The following is a 22,235-nucleotide window of genomic DNA, read 5'->3' on the forward strand; positions in this document are numbered from 1 at the left end:
ACATTGCGATTTTCTGGTGACTGCTGCCCACTATATTATTTTCTGGTGCCTGCTGCCCACTGTACGATTTTCTGGTGAACGCTGCCCACTGTACGATTTTCTGGTGAACGCTGCCCACTGTACGATTTTCTGGTGAACGCTGCTCACTGTACGATTTTCTGGTGAACACTGCCTGATTTTCTGGTGAACACTGCCCACATTGCGATTTTCTGGTGACTGCTGCCCACTGTACGATGTTCTAGTGAATGCTGCCCACTGTACGATGTTCTAGTGAATGCTGCCCACTGCACAACTTTCTGGTGACTGCTGCCCACATTGCGATTTTCTGGTGACTGCTGCCCACATTGCGATTTTCTGGTGACTGCTGCCCACTTTACGATTTTTTTTTATGGTGAAATGCTGCCCACTTTATGATTATTTTACGGTGAAATGCTGCCCACTTTACAATATGATTATTTTATAGTGAAGCGCTGCCCCATTACAATTATTTTATAGTGAAGCGCTGCCCCATTACAATTATTTTATAGTGAAGCGCTGCCCCATTACAATTATTTTATAGTGAAGCGCTGTCCCATTACAATTATTTTATAGTGAAGCGCTGCCCCATTACAATTATTTTATAGTGAAGCGCTGCCCTATTACAATTATTTGGTACCTATGGGGGGGGAGGGGCATCCAAATTTTCGCAGTGATTTCTAGTTACGCCCCTGCAAGTGTGATTCCTTTATGTGCCTCTGCAGCTCTGGTCTTCCAAAACTACATTGTAAAAAGATACATACGCTTGCTCAGGAACAATGTTAAGTTATTTTCAGGGCCGCCATCAGGGGGGGACAAACAGCACTACAGTGATGGGCCCCAAGCTCCCAGGGGGCCCGGGCCCCCCCTCTGACCTGCAGCACCTGTTATATGTGTCCCCGGGTCCCACTCTGGTCTTTCTCCCCCTACTTCTCTGCTCGGTAGTTAGAGCAGGCTACAAGAAAATGGCTGCCAATGTCCACAAATGCAGACATCGGTACCCATTTTTCTGTAGCTTTGCTCTAACTACACTGGACTGGAGCACCGGCCGCTCGCAGCTGCAACACCTGCGTTTATTTATGCCCCGACCCGACCTCCTGTCAGCAGCGGCAGCCAGCTTCAGGGCAATGCTACATGTGAGTGCAGCGTGCTAGGCACTCAAGTCTCTCCCCTCCGTCCCCTGAAGCTGGCTAGCCAATAGACAGGAAGGAAAAGCTCTGCTCCACGCCTCTCCTCCTTTCTTCAGCCACAGACACAATGTTTACTGCGTGTAGCTACGCCCCTAACCCCGCCCACTGCCAGTCAAGCCTGATGTCAGGCTGGACCATGCTGCTGGCCCCTGACTTTAGAAGCTGGCCAGTCTGCGCCCCCCTGCATCCCCCTGATGGACAGCAGGGCAGGAGAAGAGAGAGCCAGCTCCAGCCAGAGGGACAGGATGGAATTCCAGGAGCACAGTGACAGCAGACACGGCTGTCATGTGAGCATGTGAGAGAGAGCTGTGTGAGGAGCCCCCCTCTGATGACAGGAGATTAGAAGGTATTGCTATAAAGTGCCTGTGTGACTGCCCTGTCTGACTGCCCTGCTAGTCTCTGCTCCCATATGCCCCATCTCCCTGTCTCCCTCCCTCCTCTTGTATTCCTCCTCCCAGTGCTTCAGCATGCCCCCCTGTCTGTCTCTCCCACATTCACTCTTGACTGTCCTCCATTTCCCAACATCTCTCCTTCCTATCTACCTATTTTCTTCCCAACTCTCCTTCTGTACCTCCTCTCTTCTGTGACTCTCCCACTTTCCTGATCTGTTTGTTATCTTCTACTGTCCCTCCAATCTACCTGCCTTCTCTCTGCTGTGTTTTTTTCACTTATCTCTGTCTCATTATTCTTATGTATTTATATAGCGTTGACTGTTTTCACAGTGCTGTATAGTATATTATCTTGTTACTTAAAGGGAAGATCCGCGCTTGTAATAAAAAACAAACTGCACTTATCTGGGGCTTCTTTCAGCTCCTGGCAGCCGATCGGTGCCCTCGCCGCAGCTCCTGCGTCTCCCGGTGTCCAGCGGTGAAGAAGCCGACCTCACCAGCTCGGCTTCCGGGTCGGCTTCTGTGCGCTCCACGGTGGGGGTCACGTGGTGTAGGGACGTCATCGGGTCTCTACTGCGCAGGCGACCAGATGACGTTGCTTACACCACGTGACCCCCCACCATGGAGCGCACAGAAGCCGACCCGACCTCGCGAGGTCGGCTTCTTCACCGCTGGACACCGGGAGACGCAGGAGCTGCGGCGAGGGCACCGATCGATTGTCAGGAGCTGAAAGAAGCCCCAGATAAGGGCAGTTTGTTTTTTATTACAAGTGTGGATCTTTCCTTTAACTGTCCCTCAGAGAAGCTCACAATCTAATCTGACCAATGTCACTAATGGCCTACCAAGTTATTATAATTATGTATTATAGCTCATCTCCCGCAGCACTTTACAGAGTACATGGTGATGTCACTGACTGTCCTCAGAGAAGCTCACAATCTAATCCCACCATAGTCATACTCTAATGTCCTACTACATTATTATTATTTTTGTTGTATTTATAAAGCGCCAACATATTACGCAGCACTGGACATTAGTTTAGGTTACAGACAATATTTAGGGGTGACAGGGATATTTATATAGCACTGGCATCTTCTGCAGCACTTTACAGAGTACATAGTCATGTCACTGGCTGTTTTTGACCATTCCAGACACCAGAGCGCTGGTTGCCACAGGTCTTCTCCGCCTTCAGTGCCACTCACTGAACTTCCTGATTAGTGGAAGTACAGTGCACAGCATTGAAGGCGGAGGAGACCTGTGGCACCCAGCGCTCTGGTATCAGAAACATGGAAGTCAGGTGAGTCATTCCCCGCCCACTGCCACTGACTCTGCTAACCTATATTGGGAAGCTATACTACCAATACTTTGTCAACTATACTACCTATACTGGGGGCAACTAGACTACCTCTACTGGGGCAACTATACTAACTACCTATACTGGGGGTAACTTTACTAGCTAACTATACAGGGGCAACTATACTAAGCTACCTATACAGGGGGCAACAATATTGGCTAGCTATAGTGCTGTTAACTATACCTGGATACCCTCTACAGGGGGAACCTATTCCTTGCTGCCTACCTACCTGTACTGAAGGTGAAAATTTGGGTTGTTGTGCAATCATCCATCATTCCAAATTAGGGCGGGTTCATCGGGGGGGGGCGCCGGCGCCCAGGTCTGATGATGTGTGAGGGGCCCTAAAATTTCTGATGGCGGCCCTGGTTATATTTTATTTGCTGTGAGAAAAGTCAGATTTATGTATTTATTTACAATCAATATCGTTACCTATGATGAAAGAAATAATTTTGCATGATCAGACAGACATCTACACCATGATAAGAAAGATGATTCTTCACCATCTTGTAGGATCCACAGATAGCCCTTCCGCGGAGAGGATGCTGGGATTGCGCAAGGCTCGGTGATACAGCGTGGACTCTGTATGACCCCGCAGCCCGCACAGCTCCTCCTCTGTGATCCCAGCCGGGAGCGGCGCTGCTCTCCCCATATATGCAGCGCTATATTATTCTTGTGTGCGGCGAGAGGAAAGCGCTCCCCAGCCAGGACGCAGGATAACTATCAGGACGCCGAGCATGTAAGCAGGAGCACCGGGCTAATGATTGCGGGGTAACGGGGTGAGCTACCTGCATGCAGTTCACAAGAGCCGGTTGGTTGCAGTTCTCACAGGTGAAAAGAGGCGTCTTCATTCTAGTGGTAGCTCAGATAGATTTGTTTATTACAGTGAAACTGAACGTATAGAACTGATTTATTCACCTGTTTTCAGTGTGCATTCGTTATAAATTCACTTGCTCATATGCGGGAAGTTCTATTTGTAGCCAGGTAGTCTTGTGCCAACATGTTGGAAGATTCGCATTCACCACCAGCCTGTAGCACAGCCAGAAATAGGAGTAGGGTTGGCATCAGTGGTGAACTTCTGACCTGAGGAGATATTTTAGGCTTAACCACTTCACCGCCACCAATACAAACCCCTCTCAGTTCAGTGCTGGATTATTTTATTTATTGTTGCTTAGTGGTTTGACTCTTTCTCCAGTAATACCCGCTAATCTTGGTATCTGTGTTATATTTTTGTCCAATGTGAAATATTTAATCCTATGCATTTAAACAAAAAGCATAAAGATAAAAAAAAAAATCTTATTTTGCCAACTACTATTTTAAGTATTTTTTTTCTTTTTGTTATTTTGTATTGTTTTTTTATAATTCTCTTCAAAAAGGATTTTTTTTTTTTTTTTTTTAATGCAAAGTTATATGTATAGCGTTGTGCTTTGTTGCCACTGGTGAACTCACTGCCCATATAATTGTATGTACATGAAGAGTCCTTCACAGAGTAATTCTGCAACACCCCCCCCAGTAAAACCTTATCTGAAGCTGCCTCTCACTGTTTCTTTGATGTATAAGTGAAAATAGGACTGTCTCTGACCCAAGTGACAGTGGCGCAGCTTAGGAGCTGTGGGCCCCGATGCAAGTTTTACAATGGGGCCCCCCAAGCACTCTATACATAACAATTAATACGGCGCACCAAATTTCGCCAATGGCAACTACAGTGTCAGAGGTGCAAGAAGGGGATGGGGAACAGTTTATTAATGATTACCACTATACAAAGCATCTATTGAAGTGATTATTATGAGCACAGGACCAAAAGAGAGCCAATACTGTAGTTGAGGGTGGGCCCTTCGGGGCCCCTCTGGCCCAAGGGCCCCAATGCGGTTGCTACCTCTGCACCCCCTATTGCTACGCCCCTGCCAGGTGACCAAGTTGGTGAGAGAGCTCAGAGAAGCTCTTTTGCATAGAAACCGACGTTTCTTAACTCTTCCTGTATTGGAAACAATATGAGGCTTTGTTCTTTGCGATTAATGTTCTCTTTTTTAGCTGCCCTACACACACAGGCCCAGATTTACCTCACAGGAGCCTATAGGCACAGATGTCTGTCACCCTAGACTTCGCCCTCCATTAACCTACAAATAGCTGCCGAACCGCACCACAAGTGTGCTGCCTTGCCCAGCTTGTCCCTTCTCCCTTAGTTCCCTGGCCCATCATAGGTAGCTACATGTGCCCCTTAGCATTAGGTAGCCTGTGCTATCCTCCGTATTAAGTAGCTAGAGGTGCTCCCAATTATTAGGAAGCTAGAGGTGTCCCCGACTGAACGGAGTTCTGGTCAATGGAATGCAGGGATCCGGGTGAGTAACCTCTCATTTACACTCCGCTCAGGACTCTCCATAGGGAAGGAGGGAGGCACTTGAGGAGGGAAGTCAGCCGCCTTTCCATCATTAGCGCCAGTCGGCACGTGGCTACAATGCCTTATGGTAAAGCTGGCCCTGTACACACACCTTCATTATCTCATACGTTTATTTTCACTTCAAATTCCATTTCATGTGTATGGTATAACAAGCACATTGCAGTTCACACACACACAAAATGTGTGCGTTATGCAACATGAAAAGTGTGAATCCACCTGAAAACTAGTGCACGGAGCATTAGTGCAAAAACGGAACATTTGCTTAGTGACCCATCAGTATTTACAGGCTGAGAATCCACTTCTGCACTAGTTCTCCAATTTTCGTTGCACTGATTTTGACAAATTTGCCTCATCGTCTGCACGTTATCTCTGCATGTAAGTGACGTGGAGAATGCTGATTAGTTACACTCCTGACAGCAACAGAATCACCTTGCCAGGTAAAGGCAAGTTCTGAAGTCATTATTCTTGCAGTGTAACCCTTTCATACTGTATAGCACTTCGTTAAAAGGAAGCAGACAGCCGGTGCACAAGGGACATGTAGAGCTCACTGATCAGACTCAGCTTCTCTGTGAGCCCTTTTACACATCTGCTACATTTGTGTCTGTAGCATTATAATGTGGCAGAGCACATATTTATGCAATGCAGATGGTCAGTGTACACAACGATAAGTCTTTTGGTCACCATAAGTATGTGTATTAAAACACATACATTAACAAAACACATAAATGTGAGCATCTGGTTCCATCGAATCGGTGAGCCTTATGTGCAGCCAACGGGGGATACACCGGAGCTGCGGCGAGGGACCCACAAGACTTCTAGGGGCTGGAAGAAGCCCCAGGTACGTAAAATACATGTCCCTGCTCACCTCATTTGTCCTTTAAGAAGTCACTCTCAGTAGTATACAAGAAAAGGGTGGCACCCCTCCACCAAGAGTGTACAGCAAGTAGATTGATATAGGATAAACAGATGCCAGAAAGAATAAAATACACTAAAAACAATTAAAAAGTGGAAGGCAGTAGTGGACTTAGATTCATCAAGCCCATGACAGGAGCGCGCATTATGCTGTGGTAGTGCAGCTAGCTTGTGCTGGTAAGTTAGTCGCTCCTCCAAACTAATGGCCGCTCCACTGAACCTGCCCTCAAGCGACAGGCAGCCTACTGGGCCAATCAAAGTGCTGGGATCATGTCAATTAAAGCCACTGGACCTGCCGGTTGGCTCAGGGCGGGTTCAGTGGAGCGGCCGTTAGTTCGGAGGGACGAGCGTAACTTACCAGCACACGCTAGCTGCACTACCACAGCATAGCATGTCCTGAGCTTGCACTCCTGTCATTAAAGAGAACCCGAGGTGGGTTTGAAGAATATTATCTGCATACAGAGGCTGGATCTGCCTATACAGCCCAGCCTCTGTTGCTATCCCAAACCCCCCTAAGGTCCCCCTGCACTCTGCAATCCCTCATAAATCACAGCCACGCTGCTGACAAACAGCTTGTCAGAGCTGGCTGTGTTTATCTCTATAGTGTCAGTCTGCTGCTCTCCCCGCCTCCTGCAGAACTTCAGTCCCCGCCTGCATCCCTTCCCTCCCTGCTGATTGGAGGGAAGGGACGGGGGCAGGGACCGGAGCTATGCAGGAGGCGGGGGAGCAGCTGAGACTGACACTACAGATGTAAACACAGCCTCACAGTACGGCTGTGATTTATAAGGGATTGCAGAGTGCAGGGGGACCTTAGGGGGGTTTGGGATAGCAACAGAGGCTGGGCTGTATAGGCAGATCCAGCCTCTGTATGCAGATAACATTCTTTAAACACACCTCGGGTTCTCTTTAAGCAGCGCTACTTTAGCAGCACAGCTTGATGAATCCACCCCAATGGGTCTTTTTCAGTATAGCTCACAACTTATTGTTGCAATGCGTTTCACGACCTGCTTCTTCAAGCAATTGGTGAGTGACTAGGTAATTCATGCATTATGATTTCGCATCGTACAGTAATTGCAAATTATGATGTGAAATTCGTGCTCATCACTAGACAGCAGTAAAGTCTGCACCGGTGCTGCGAGCATGAAGAATATGCACAAAAGTAAATGCTGTGATCCCGTAACAGTGTGTGTCCCTCCGTCTCTGCATTCCCTGTAAGCTGTGCTGGATCCGTATTTCCAGGGTTATATTGCATTGTAATTACATGAGAGATTGGTGGTGCATTCAGGTAGTGAGTGCTCAGATTGCATGGGTCATAAACAGGCATTTACTTACCCAGCTCTTCAGTGACTGCATCTTCCATTCTAGACATTTGATGTACAGGACCTGTACATACTAAAGGTCGCCAAGCGCAATCGTAATTTTAAAATTGCAAACGGTGCTTGCGTTTTTGTGATGTGTTTTTGCATGCATTTTTTTAATGCGCTTGTATTTTCTTGTCATTGGTGATTGGCTAAAAATTCCTTTAATGGGAAGTTGCAAGGTCTCCTGGGATTTGACCTATAAAATATATAATGCAATCACATTTTTGTATGCAATTTTTCAAATGCTCAAACTGCGCAGCAGTCACTGCGATTGTGATTTTTCTAAAATCGCATCGCACCACTGTGCACAAGTCATCACGATTTTCATTTATTTTTAAAAAGGGTTTGAGATTGGAAAAATGCATGTGAGGCTTCACTGTATTTGTGTGTTCACCCGACTTTCCATGTGTTAACAGCTCTGTGGATTGCCTATATGTACCTGGTTTGTCTTTCCTATATGTACCTGGTTTGTCTTTCCTCATTCATTGCTGTTTGTTTATGGCAGGTATCTCAAGTGGGGGTTTTCTGCTGCTCTTCTTGCTGTTGTTCTTGGATTCTATCTGTTACCGTCTCCAATAGATCCAGAGCCATTCACGTAAGTTTTCCTGGTGCACTAGCTGTGTGTGTGTGTGTGTGTGTGTGTGTGTGTGTGTGTGTGTGTGTGTTTCACACCAACAAATGGTTTAACTCACAGACGAACTAACATGTTGGCAGATCACATGTTAATCATTAGACAACCAGTGTCCATTCCATTGACGACCTGCATGATTTTTACGGACACCAGACAGAAGTCGTGAGCATGGCCCAAAATCATTCTAGTGATGACTGTGCCTTAACATCCTTGGCTGTACTCCCGAGGGTAGCTCGGGGTTACTTATAGCTACAAATAGTGGAAACCCCGTGCTTTACTCATGGACACCGCTCGCAGGGCCGTGTGCAGAGTGCAGCAGAGCTGTAAGGATCCAGTTGTAGCAGCTTATCTTCATCAAATATTTTTATACGTACTGTCCTTCCTGCACAATTGAATAATAAAGTGAACCCGAGGTTAGAGGGATATGGAGGCTGACATGTATGTTTTCTTTTAAACAATACCAGTTGCCTGGCAACTTTGCTGATCTATTTGGCTGCGGAGTGTCTGGAAAGAAGCATGCAGCTAATCTTGTCAGTTCTGACAATATTGTCAAACCCCTAATTTGCTGCATGCTTGTTCAGAGTCTATGGCTAAAGATATTAGAGGCAGAGGATCAGCAGGATAGCCAGGTAACTGTTATTGCTTAAAAGGAAACAAATATGGCAGCCTCCATATCACTCTCACCTCGGGTTCACTGTAAGCCCGGTACACACCTTCAGTATTGGCAAATCACTGACGAATTTTAGCACCTCCAAGTAGCATGAGTTTACTTACACCATCTGCTAATAGTATGCAAAATCTGTTGACCCTCATGCTACATGGAGGTGGTAAAATTGGCCAATAAAATGTAGTGTGTAACAGGTTTTAGGGATCATTCACACTACACAACACATACAAGAATGAGATTCTGTGCATGTGTTCCCGACGCATGGAATGCACGTCTCAGTGCTTTATAATGCGGATGTTGTGGCCTCCACACAGTTGAACCTGATAGGAACACGCTGCGTCGTGCAATAAGATGTTTCTGGCCAGGTTACACACTGTACTGTGAACAGTAACATGAAAGTCTATGGACTGGAATTTCATTTTAAGGCATGTGCTGACTGTCTCTTCACATATTTCAGAATACCTAACCTCCCTCAGTAATGTTCTAATCACACAACTTTCCTATTTCTAGGTTTGATAAACCCCAGGCATTGATTGGACCACTGGCTGTTAACAGAAAGATTCATCAAGGGAAAAGACACTTCTACGGACAGCTGAAAGGACCAGAATCCTTCTGTAGCGATCGTGAAGGTATAAGCATAATGAAACAGTGGTACAGATGGGTTATTAAGGTTGTGTAAAGTAGAAATAAATTACCCTGATGCATATTCTAGACATTGTTTTTTTTTTTTGCCTGTAGGATGGTATATGGAAATAAGATTATTTAGATAGGAAGGAGCTAAGTCCGGCATGGGCAAACTTGGCCATCCAGCTGTTAAGGAACTACAAATCCCACAATGCATTTGCCTTTGAGTCATGTCTGTGGCTGTCAGACTCCTGCAATGCATTGTGGGTCTTGTAGTTCCTCAACAGCTGGAGGGCCAAGTCTGCCCATGCCTGAGCTAGGTTGTGGAGAGCTTTGAAGGCGAAGGTAAGGATTTTAAATTGTAGTCTTTGTGTAACTGGCAGCCAGTGAAGGGACTGACAGCAGGTGATTGGGCTGGAGAAGTGGGAAGAGAGGTGGATGAGTCGTGCAGCAACGTTCATGATGTACTGTAGCAGGGCTAAACGGTTGGCAGGGAGGCTGCAGAGCAGAGAGTTGCAATAGTTTAGTCGTGAAATAATCATGGCATGTACAAGAAGTTAAATAATGTCCTGTCTGAGAAAAGGGCGGATGCAGGAGATGTGTGTTAGGTGGAAGCAACAAGAGGAGGATCATTTGTCAATGTGTGGTTTGAATGAGAGACTTGAGACCAGTATTACACCTAGACAGTGAGCCTGGGGGACAGGCGCTACTTAAAGAGACTCTGAAGCGAGAATAAATCTCGCTTCAGAGCTCATACTTAGCAGGGGCATGTGTGCCCCTGCTAAACCGCCGATATCACGCCGCTAAACGGGGGTCCCTTCACCCCCAAACCCACCCCTCCAAGACTTGGTCATAGTCTTGGTCGTAAATCTTCCCTTCCTGGAGGCAGGGCTAACGGCTGCAACCCTGCCTCCAGTCGCGTCTCTCAGACGCGCATCGCCGCCTCTTCCCCCGCCCCTCTCAGTGAAGGAAGACTGAGAGGGGCGGGGGAGAGGCGGAGATATACGCGTCTGACAGACGTGCGTGGGGCAGGGCTGAGGCGGTTAGCCCTGCCCCAATGCGGAAGCGCTCCCCCGCTTTACGGAGGGGATTTGGGGGTGAAGGGACCCCGTCAAGCCGCGGGATAGCGGCGGTTTAGCAGGGGCACACATGCCCCTGCTATCTATGAGGTCTGAAGCGAGATTTATTCTCGCTTCAGACTCTCTTTAATTGGCAAAATAGTGACGTCAGACAGGGCATGGAATTGTGAGGTGGGAAGATTACCATTTCAGTCTTGGGGTTTTAGAAAATGCGAGGACATGAAGGAGGCGATTGCATTGAGACAGTCAGGGACACAAGCTGTTAGAGTATCCAAGTCAGGAAGGAAAGGTAGATTTGGGTATTGTCAGCGTATAGGTGATATTGGAAGCCAAAGGAACTGATGAGCTGACTCGAAAAGAGTAATCCCTTTATTTTATACATTGCTAGGATTAACCCCACACTTACGGGAGGTTGAAGGCAGTGAATTCACTTTGTAAGCTGCTACCTTGCACCAGGCGGGCCCTTGCTAGCTCTCTGCATGGGCGGTGTAGATGCAGCTATGCTCTGACATGACTTGCCATCAGGTAATGTCACTGCGCGTCAAATGGTAATACCTGTGGGGTTACAAATGCTGCCATTTGGCTGCATGAAACTGCAGCTGAAAGGCTCTCATGGCCCCAAGCTGGGAGGCTGAACTACCTGGCAAGTGCGCAGTCCAGCCTCCCATGTGAAAGAGACCTGACTCGGCCAATCGGGTTGGCTGTGTCCATGTGATTGCTAGCCACTTAGTGTAAGTGTGGAATGACTAAATATCTAACAAGACCTCTTGCTTTGTGCAGGGAGTGGAAATACATGAGCCTGAAACATACAGTAGTTTGTGTTAACACTAGCATACTGCAAATCATGCAGTGATCTAAAATGACCCTTCAAATAAAAGCAAACATTTTCTGTTAGAACATTCACTGAAGTGTTTCTCCAATTGTGATGATTATCATACTGCTTGATAATTAATATATCATTTATTAGGAAACCTTTACACTGGAACTGTGGATGGAAAATTGTGGAGGATTCATGGGGAACAAATAAACCTCATAACTCAGATGGGAAAGAACGTGTCGGGGTGTGGTGAGTAATCAGTGGAACTTTTTCTCGCTTATAATTGGTTCCAGGCTAGCAGGGTTTGCCTTCTGATCTAGTGATGAGCAGTGGACTCTATACTAATCCTGGAGACCCAGTTGTTGTAAACATTTACTTCACTATGTGTCTAAGTTCTAAAACAGTTTCACTTAAGGCCTTTTTATTCCTTCCAACTAGACAAGAATGTGGTAATAAAAAACAGTATGTTCCATGCTTCTAACACTGCTGTGTCTGAGCCCAAAGCAGTCTGACCCACGCACACTGCTACAGTACAAGTGGAAGATCCACAGCATGGAGTCACATCATAATGGGCATTATTCTCATCCACAAAATGTATGAGTCTGCCTGCAAAGCCGTACATATTAAACCAGACAAAGCAGCCTGCAGCACAGTTACAGTGTGCTGAGCTCATAGGTTGCACTCACTGATGCTATTAACCTGTTGTCGCCTGCAGGTGTTTTTAACCTCTTTCCCACCACCTAATGCCGATAGGCGTCGGAAAGGTGGCAGCCCCGGGACTGCCTAACGCCGAAAGGCGTCAAGACTGGCGGGCGGAGAGTTGCAAGGATCGTGCGCTGATGTGCGTGCATCCCCACTTGTGTGACCGAGCTCCGCTCCGTCAACAGTCTGCCAAAAAAAACGCAGTCTATTTACAGTGTACAGCGCTGCAATCTACTGCAGCGCTTTACTATGAACAGCCGTGTCACTCGGCTGTCCCCTGGAGAGACTCCGATCGATATCCCCTCTCATAAGCTGATGCCTATGAGAGAGGATCGCCCTGATTGGCAGGCGGTGGGAAATAGAAAAATAGAGAATTAAAAAAAAAAAATTCTAAACAGCCCTTGAGATATCAAATCTGCTTTCAGCTGCTAAACAAAAGCTGCAATGGCTTTCTTTTTGAACTTTTCAGTCCTGTCCTGCTATCAGGGATTGTTTTCTCAGCCAAATAGAAGTGTTTTGGCTTCTGTTTACTTTCCAGAAGAGTCAGGGCTGCACCGGACTGTTGTCTGACTACCTCATTTACATAAAAGCACTAGCTTATCAACCTTTGGAATGATAAAAAACGGCTCTCGGAAAAGATGTTAGTAGGACTAGTACTATATGTAGCTATGTTTCTTATGTCGCATGTCAATTCACGTACATTTTAAGGGCAGATTCAAATCATCAGCACACCAACCACTAGTTTGTTTTTCTTGTAGGCACTCCGGATTATGAACCAGAGTGTGGACGTCCGCATGGGGTACGAATGGATAGTGAAGGATACCTAATTGTAGCAGACTCTTACTTTGGATTATTCAGGGTGCACCCAGAGACTGGAGAGAAACAGATACTGATCTCTAACAAAGAAGGTGATGTCTCAAAACAGACAGGAAAAGCATATACACAGGCCGTAAGCTCCTGTGTTAGGAAATGTGTACTTTGCTTCCTGTAGGGTGATGAAATATTTGCCCCTTTTCCCTGATTTCCTTGACCATTGCATATTTTAATATTTAACTTATATAAAGTGCTAGTTCAGGCCTGTGCTGGTTTAATTGCGCTTATGTTGATTCTATAATGATTTGCAATGCACAAGCATTTCAACTTATATAAATCTCTTTTGCAGGGGTGGATGGAATACCATTCAGATTCTTAAATGGGCTTGAGTTGTCCCGGAACGGCACTATATTTTTTACAGATTCTAGTAGCAAATGGGGACGCCGTCATCACAGATATGAGGTTAGCTGACCTTTTAGTCGATGATCGTGATTCTCTTTGTTGCAGCTGTAGTCCTTCTGTAGTCATCTGATATGACATAGTCATCCACAGTTTAAATCTTACATGAACCTAATTCCTCCTCGTGCATTTCCCTTCCCTGCAATAATAATGTTTTGCTGCAAGTCTGGAAGCTCTTCATGCTATGGATGCTGAAGTATTGAATTGTTGGCATTGTGCATTTGAATGTCCAGTAGATGTCAATATTATGGGGAACTGAAATCAAAATGTAAATTATTATGGCTGTCTTCCTATATCTTCCTATAACACTTAGCATCTAGTGAATATTAGAAAAGAAACACTCCCAAGTGTTTGTGATAACTCTTCTGCAATCTCTGATATTAGCCAATCAAAGTGGAATACTATTTTAGGTGCGTACACACGCACTACCAGATGCAACGACGGGTCCGTCTTTTAGCCGACAGTAGCGCGTGTGTACGTGCTGTTGGCGGACTGATAAGGCTGTTAACGATCCGATGAGCGGATCGTTCAAAAACAGCACAGCGCATACACACGCGTGTACTGTTGGCTAAAGACCGTCCAGCGGGAGGGTCCGACGGACCCGTCATTGCCGTTGGTAGTGCGTGTGTACGCACCTTTATATTTATGTCTGTCCAGGTCAGTACAAGGCCAGGATAAAGAGCAAACAGGATTATTTGCTTATCGGTCTAAACCTTGGAGAGTTTTGAACAGCGAGCAGTCCAGGTTAAAACAACATTTGCCTGATTATTCTCTCTTAAACATATATTGCCCCCTTCCCTGTTTACACCCCTTTATCCCAATATTTGTGTATTAAACAGGCCTTGTTGGCACAGAGAGATGGGAGAAGTGGTGGTATGTATCGCCTGTGTTTGGAAAAGGTGCATGACGTACTGCATGTAGAAATGGTAAAAACAACAGGATGTAAGTAGATGTTAAAGATATCCTGCCAGACCTCCAAACTCTTATCACCAACTTAGTTTCAAACCAGTGTTCGTACAACAGGACATCAGAAACAATATAAAGAAGTATTTAGTCTCCAAGATCTTCCCACAATTTTACCACCATGCTACTTGTGTGCAGATAGTGGTTAGCGTTCTCGCCTTGCTTTGCTGGGTCCCCGGTTCGAATCCCAGCCAGGTCAACATCTGCAAGGAGGTTTGTATGTTCTCCCCATGTCTGCATGGGGTTCCTCTGGGCACTCCGGTTTCCTCCCACATCCCAAAAACATACAGATAAGTTCATTGGCGTCCCCCTAAGTTGGCCCTAGACTATGATACATGCACTACATCATACATATATACATACACATATGACTATGGTAGGGACTAGATTGTGAGCCTGTAAGGAAGAGCGGAAGCACAGCCGCTCGCTCTCAGAGCGGGGCGGCTGCTTCCGCATCCAGCATGACGGCACCGCATGGAGGAGCCGCCGCACGCCGCGTGAGCAGCGGTGAACGCGGAAAGGCCGCCGTGTGCAGTGCGGCGGCTCCCGCGGCGGACGCCAGGGACAGTGCTGGTGTGGCTGGGACTCCACCAGCGTTGGTAGTGACGCGCGCACTGAGGCAGAAAATATGACGGCCAGAAGTGAGTCAGCTGACCAGGCTGGTCAGCTGACTCTGGCTCCACTCCTCATTGGTCCAGCACTTAGGGAGGTGCTGGAGAGATACCTGTGTATATATACTGCTGGCTGTTCAGTTGCTGGTTGTCTGGCGTTGCGAACACAACGTGGGAGCACTCAGACCCTTAGTCAGATCCTTAAGTGTGCCGGGACCAGCTGGAGCTGTAATCCTACACTTAGCTAGATTCTGTTGATAGCTAAAGTACTAGTTTGATTGTGATTATCTGTTATGACCCTTTGCCTGCCTGACTATCCTCCTGAACTCTGATCTTGTACCCTGCCATTCTGATACTCTGTTGCCGAACCCCGGCTCGTTCTTAGACTCTGCTTCTGCCTCCTGACTTTGTACCTCGATATTTCTGATACCCTGTTGCTGAACCCTGCCTGTACCTTAGACTCCGCCTCTGCCTTCTGAATCTGTACTTTATCTGTCCGTGTGTTTACGACCTGGCTTGTCCGACCTTACTATTAGAGGCGGTTCCCCGTCCTGTTAGTGACACTTCCTCCAGAGTGTCACTCTCAGATATCCTTTCTACTGTCAGCTTGTCTCCTCTCGCTTTGAGTTCAGGTCTTCGGAAGGAATCTGTGCAGTACTCCTTACTGCTCTGTGTTACTGTTACTCCAAACACTACACTCTGCTCGGGTGTACAGAGGTTAGCTGGTATATCGGATTATCGGTGATACTGCAGATCACTTATAATCTGGTATATATCTGTATTCCCAGTGATACTGCAGATCACCGGTAATCAGACCCTCTCTGTGCTCCACCGTTCGTTACAGAACGCCAGACCAAATACAAAAATGGACGCAAACACTGATCGTCTGGGTGTACTTGCCGCTTCGGTGGACAACATCAATCAAGTACTGGGCACCCACATAACTCTTATTGATGCCCTATCAGGGTCTGTACAAACCCTCCAGACATCAGTGGATCATGTGCGATCCCCTTCTAGCTCTGACATACGTATGCCTGTACCTGAAAGCTTTTCCGGCCACAGATCTGACTTCCGGAATTTTAGGAGTAGAGTGTTGTCCTATTTTGAGTTGAGACCCCAATCTTCGGGTACTGAGACCCAGAGGGTCACGTTTATTAAAACTTTGTTGTCCGGCGACTCCCAGTCTTGGGCATATAGCCTGCCCACCGGAGACAAAGCTCTTACCTCTGTAGAGGAATTCTTTAACCTCCTTGCCGGTTATCCAGAGCTCAGCTCGGGGTAACCTGCCGCGGAGGATTCCTCAGGCCCTGCTGGGCCGATTTGCATAATTTTTTTTTTTGTTACACGCAGCTAGCACTTTGCTAGCTGCGTGTAACTTACGATCGCCACCGCTCCGCGCCGGTTCACCGCAACCGGCTGCATCAGAGGCTAGCTACATGCTAAACAACAATCAGAGGCTAGCTACATGCTAAACAAAAAAAAAAATGCAAAAAAACACCCTCCCTGCCGTGCGCAGCAAATTTTTATAACGGCAGGGAGGTTAAAGCTATGGCAGTAATTTACGATGATTCGGACCTTGCTTCGACTTCTGAGCGGAAGCTCAAGCTTTTGCGTTAAGGCGAAGGTCCGGTCGAAGATTACGCGGCCGAGTTTAGGAGGTGGTCAGTTACGGCCAGGTGGGACACTTATGCCCTGTTAGATTGTTTCTTGTCAGGGCTGTCCGATGAGGTCTCTGATCTGATGTTAAGTCAGCCCGAGCCCAGAACAGTCGATGAGGCCATCTCAGCGGCCATCCAAATCGACCGCAGGCTGCGCTACCAAAGACAGACCAGGGGTAGTTCCCGTGTCAGAAGGGTGTCTTACACCACGGCCCCAGTGACTCCTCCTCCTACTGTTTCATCTTCTCCTGTCTTGCCTCCATCTGAGCCGATACAGATTGCTCGGTCAAAATTGACCCAGGTGGAGCGAAGACGGAGAATGGCCGAACAGCTGTGTCTGTATTGCGCTGAAGGGGGGCATATAGTACGAAACTGCCCTAATAAGCCGGGAAACCGCTACCGCCTAGAGATTATGTATTCCGCTCACACCAGTACAACCACCCATCCAGGTTACGGCAGTGGATGACTCTCCTCTGCAAGGGAATCACCCACTGTCTCAGACACCAGAGGTGGGAGTCACCATAGGGGTACTGCACTGGGAAAAGTTACAGTTTTTTGTGTTGCATATGACAACTTCCACCATTATACTCGGCATGCCGTGGTTGCACCTTCATTCTCCACACATTGATTGGGCCACCGGCCAACTAATTTCTTGGTCAGCACACTGCTTTCAGCAATGTTTAGGGAAGGTGACATTGGGCCAAACCAGGGTACCTGAGCAATATTTGGAATATTCTGATGTATTCTGTCCCAAGGCAGCAGACAAATTACCCCCACATCGCTCTTTCGATTGCCCCATTGATATCCGTTCAGGTTGTATGCCCCCTCGGGGTCTTTGGACAATTTATCTGGGCCAGAAAAGTTGGCTATGCAAGAATATATCCGTGAGAATTTGGCCAAGGGCTTCATTCGCCCGTCCCGATCGCCTGCTGGAGCAGGTTTCTTTTTTGTTAAAAAGAAAGACGGGGCCTGTGGCCCTGTATCGATTACCGGGGACTAAATAAAATCACGGTAAAGAATCGCTATCCGTTACCCCTGATAGACGATTTATTTACGCAGGTCACAGACGCTAAGATCTTCTCAAAACTGGATTTGCGGGGCGCATACAACCTGGTACGCATAAGAAAGGGCGATGAGTGGAAAACGGCCTTTAACACGCCAGACGGGCATTACGAGTACCTGGTGATGCCCTTTGGGTTATGTAATGCCCCGGCCGTTTTCCAGGAACTCATCAACGAGGTCTTCAGAGAGGTGTTGGGGAGATTTGTTCTGGTCTATCTAGACGATATACTTGTTTTCTCCAACAACCTCTCTGAGCACAGAACGCATGTGAAATTTGTACTCAACAAACTAAGGCAAAACTCACTTTACGCTAAACTCGAGAAGTGTATTTTTGAAGTAACATCTGTCGCCTTTCTGGGGTACATAATTTCCACCACGGGCCTGTGTATGGACCCCGCCAAAGTCTCTGCTGTCTTAGAGTGGCCCCAACCCGTGGGGTTAAAATCTTTACAGCGGTTTTTAGGCTTTGCGAATTATTACAGAAGGTTCATAAAGGGGTATTCCACGGTCATTTCACCCCTCACCTGTCTTACGAAAAAAGGGGCAGATACTAACCACTGGACCCCAGAAGCCCTACGAGCATTCTCCACTCTGAAAGACTTGCTTTGCTCGGCACCCATCCTGAGGCACGTTGACACTTCTTACCCCTTTATTGTTGAGGTGGACGCTTTAGAGGTCGGGGTAGGGGCTGTGCTTTCTCAGCGATCAGGATTGCAGGGAAGATTACATCCCTGTGCCTATTTCTCTCGTAGGTTCTCTCCGGCAGAGAGAAACTACGATATAGGCAACAGAGAGCTCCTTGCCATTAAACTTGCCTTTGAGGAGTGGCGTCACTGGCTGGAAGGAGCAGAACATACGATTACAGTATACACTGATCACAAAAACCTGGAATACATCAAGAGGGCTAGGAGGTTAAGTCCCCGTCAGGCTCAATGGTCATTATTCTTTTCGAGGTTCATGTTCATTATTACGTACACCCCGGGCAGCAAGAACATTAATGCAGATGCCCTGTCCAGATGCTTTGAGCCAGAGACAGCCCAGCCTCCTGCCCCAGAGCCCATTATCCCACAGAGACTGGTACTGCCTGTAACTGAGACTTGGGAAGACTGGACAGAGACTCTGAGTCCCTTTCAACAGGATGTCCCTGAAGGGAAACCTGAAGGGATTATGTTTGTGCCTTTGCCCTTTCGTCTCCGCATTTTGCTGATGTTCCATTCTCACAAAAATGCGGGACATCCCGGGGCGTCTAGAACGCAAGATCTTGTGTCCAGATGTGCTTGGTGGCCTTCTTTAGCAGCAGACTGCAAGGAGTTCGTTAGGGAGTGTGCAGTGTGCGCAAAGAGTAAACCCTCCCGGCTGGCACCTGTGGGTACCTTGCAGCCTTTACCCACCCCGAGTGAGCCATGGACCCATTTGTCCATGGATTTTGTGGGTGAGCTTCCCAAGTCAGAGGGCATGTCGGTCATTTGGGTGGTAGTCGACCGCTTCAGTAAAATGGCCCATTTTGTGCCCTTGAAAGGACTCCCCTCGGCCCAGGAATTGGCCGACTTGTTTATCACATGTATTCCGGCTGCATGGCATTCCGGAAAACATGGTGTCGGATCGGGGAGTCCAATTCGTTTCTAGATTCTGGAGGGCATTCTGCCACCAAATGGGCATGAAGCTGTCGTTTTCATCAGGCTACCACCCACAGACCAATGGTCAAACGGAGAGGATTAATCAGTCTTTGGAGCAATTTTTGAGGTGCTACGTTGCAGAGGCACAAAATAACTGGGTAAAATTTTTTGCCTTTCGCAGAATTTGCACAAAATAATCTAAAGAGTTCTTGTACTGGGTTTTCTCCGTTCCAGATAGTGTCTGGAAGAATGCCCAAATTCTCACCATTGCCAGTAGCCGCCACTCCGTTTCCAGCTCTGGAGGCCTGGCAAAGGTCCTTTTAAAGACATTTGGTGGATGGTGAGAGATGGTTTGGATAAAGCGTTCCGAAGTCAGAAGGGTCAAGCTGACAAGAGACGCTCTTTGGAGTGGAAATTCCAGCCAGGAGACTTGGTTTGGGTATCCACACGTCACTTGACACTAAAACAACCTTCAGACAAGTTGGGCCCCAGGTTTGTCGGTCCGTTCCCGGTAGCGAAAAAGATCAACAACGTTACTTATTCCATTGATCTTCCCGCCAGCATGCGTGGGGTTAGGTCCTTTCATGTATCTCTGCTTAAACCAGCAGTCCATGTGGGCCCTACTCCTCCTCCTCCTGTGATAGTAGATGAACGACCTAAATTCGAGGTAGAGAAAATCTTAGATTCATGCATGGTACAGAACTCAGTACAATATCTGGTGCATTGGAAAGGGTATGGCATTGAGGAGAGACAATGGGTACCTGAGAACCGCATGCATGCAGACGAATTAAGGAAGGAGTTTCACGCCTTACATCTCGAGAAACCTGGTAGGAGTTGTCCGGAGTCCATCCATACAGATAAGTTCATTAGCGTCCCCCTAAGTTGGCCCTAGACTATGATACATGCACTACATCATACATATATACATACACATATGACTATGGTAGGGACTAAATTGTGAGCCTGTAAGGAAGCGCAGCCGCTCGCTCTCAGAGCGGGGCGGCTGCTTCCGCATCCAGCATGGTGGCGCCGCATGGAGGAGCCGCCGCACGCCGTGTGAGCAGCGGTGAACGCGGAAAGGCCGCCGCGTGCAGTGCAGCGGCTCCCGCAGCGGACGCCAGGGACAGTGCTGGTGTGGCTGGGACTCATAGTCCACCAGCGTTGGTAGTGACGCGCGCGCACTGAGGCAGAAAATGTGACGGCCAGAAGTGAGTCAGCTGACCAGGCTGGTCAGCTGACTCTGGCTCCACTCCTCATTGGTCCAGCACTTAGGGAGGTGCTGGAGAGATACCTGTGTATATACAGGATCTTCTCAAAAAATTAGCATATTGTGATAAAGTTCATTATTTTCTGTAATGTACTGATAAACATTAGACTTTTATATATTTTAGATTCAAATACACACAACTGAAGTAGTTCAAGCCTTTTATTGTTTTAATATTGATGATTTTGGCATACAGCTCATGAAAACCCAAATTTCCTATCTCAAAAAATTAGCATATTTCATCCGACCAATAAAAGAAAAGTGTTTTAAAAAAAAAAAAAAAAACAACCTTCAAATAATTATGTTCAGTTATGCACTCAATACTTGGTCGGGAATCCTTTTGCAGAAATGACTGCTTCAATGCGGCGTGGCATGGAGGCAATCAGCCTGTGGCACTGCTCAGGTGTTATGGAGGCCCAGGATGCTTCGATATCGGCCTTAAGCTCATCCAGAGTGTCGGGTCTTGCGTCTCTCAACTTTCTCTTCACAATATCCCACAGATTCTCTATGGGGTTCAGGTCAGGAGAGTTGGCAGGCCAATTGAGCATAGTAATACCATTGTCCTTAAACCATTTACCAGTGGTTTTGGCACTGTGAGCAGGTGCCAGGTCATGCTGAAAAATGAAATCTTAATCTCCATAAAGCTTTTCAGCAGATGGAAGCATGAAGTGCTCCAAAATCTCCTAATAGCTAGCTGCATTGACCCTGCCCTTGATAAAACACAGTGGACCAACACCAGCAGCTGACATGGCACCCCAGACCATCACTGACTGTGGGTACTTGACACTGGACTTCAGGCATTTTGGCATTTCCCTCTCCCCAGTCTTCCTGCAGACTCTGGCATCTTGATTTCCGATTGACATGTAAAAGTTGCTTTCATCCGGAAAAAGTACTTTGGACCACTGAGCAACAGTCCAGTGCTGCTTCTCTGTAGCCCAGGTCAGGCGCTTCTGCCGCTGTTTCTGGTTTAAAAGTGGGTTCATGCTTCCATCTGTTAAAAAGCTTTATGGAGATGAAGATTTCATTTTTCAGCACAACCTGGCACCTGCTCACAGTGCCAAAACCACTGGTAAATGGTTCACTGACCATGGTATTACTGTGCTCAATTGGCCTGCCAACTCTCGCGACCTGAACCCCATAGAGAATCTGTGGGATATTGTGAAGAGAAAGTTGAGAGACGCAAGACCCAACACTCTGGATGAGCTTAAGGCCGCTATCGAAGCATCCTGGGCCTCCATAACACCTGAGCAGTGCCACAGGCTGATTGCCTCCATGCCACGCCGCATTGAGGCAGTCATTTCTGCAAAAGGATTCCCGACCAAGTATTGAGTGCATAACTGAACATAATTATTTGAAGGTTGTTTTTTTTTTTTTTTTTTTTAAAACACTTTTCTTTTATTGGTCGGATGAAATATGCTAATTTTTTGAGATAGGAAATTTGGGTTTTCATGAGCTGTATGCCAAAATCATCAATATTAAAACAATAAAAGGCTTGAACTACTTCAGTTGTGTGTATTTGAATCTAAAATATATGAAAGTCTAATGTTTATCAGTACATTACAGAAAATAATGAACTTTATCACAATATGCTAATTTTTTGAGAAGATCCTGTATACTGCTGGCTGTTCAGTTGCTGGTTGTCTGGCGTTGCGAACA

General features: G+C 47.0%; 1 protein-coding gene across 1 annotated transcript in view; it reads left to right on the forward strand.

The window, feature by feature from the left end:
- The first annotated feature begins 3,569 nt into the window (after positions 1–3,569).
- LOC137563798 (adipocyte plasma membrane-associated protein-like) overlaps positions 3,570–22,235 on the forward strand; it is a 33,134-nt gene continuing 14,468 nt past the window's right edge. Inside the window, exons 1-6 of the mRNA XM_068276748.1 lie at positions 3,570–3,681; positions 8,119–8,208; positions 9,422–9,540; positions 11,582–11,680; positions 12,892–13,041; positions 13,296–13,408. Coding sequence (XP_068132849.1) covers positions 3,680–3,681; positions 8,119–8,208; positions 9,422–9,540; positions 11,582–11,680; positions 12,892–13,041; positions 13,296–13,408 — 573 coding nt within the window. The 5' untranslated portion in view covers positions 3,570–3,679. The remainder of the gene's footprint in view (positions 3,682–8,118; positions 8,209–9,421; positions 9,541–11,581; positions 11,681–12,891; positions 13,042–13,295; positions 13,409–22,235) is intronic.

This window comes from Hyperolius riggenbachi, chromosome 3 (assembly GCF_040937935.1).
Source record: "Hyperolius riggenbachi isolate aHypRig1 chromosome 3, aHypRig1.pri, whole genome shotgun sequence".
Lineage (NCBI taxonomy): Eukaryota > Metazoa > Chordata > Amphibia > Anura > Hyperoliidae > Hyperolius > Hyperolius riggenbachi.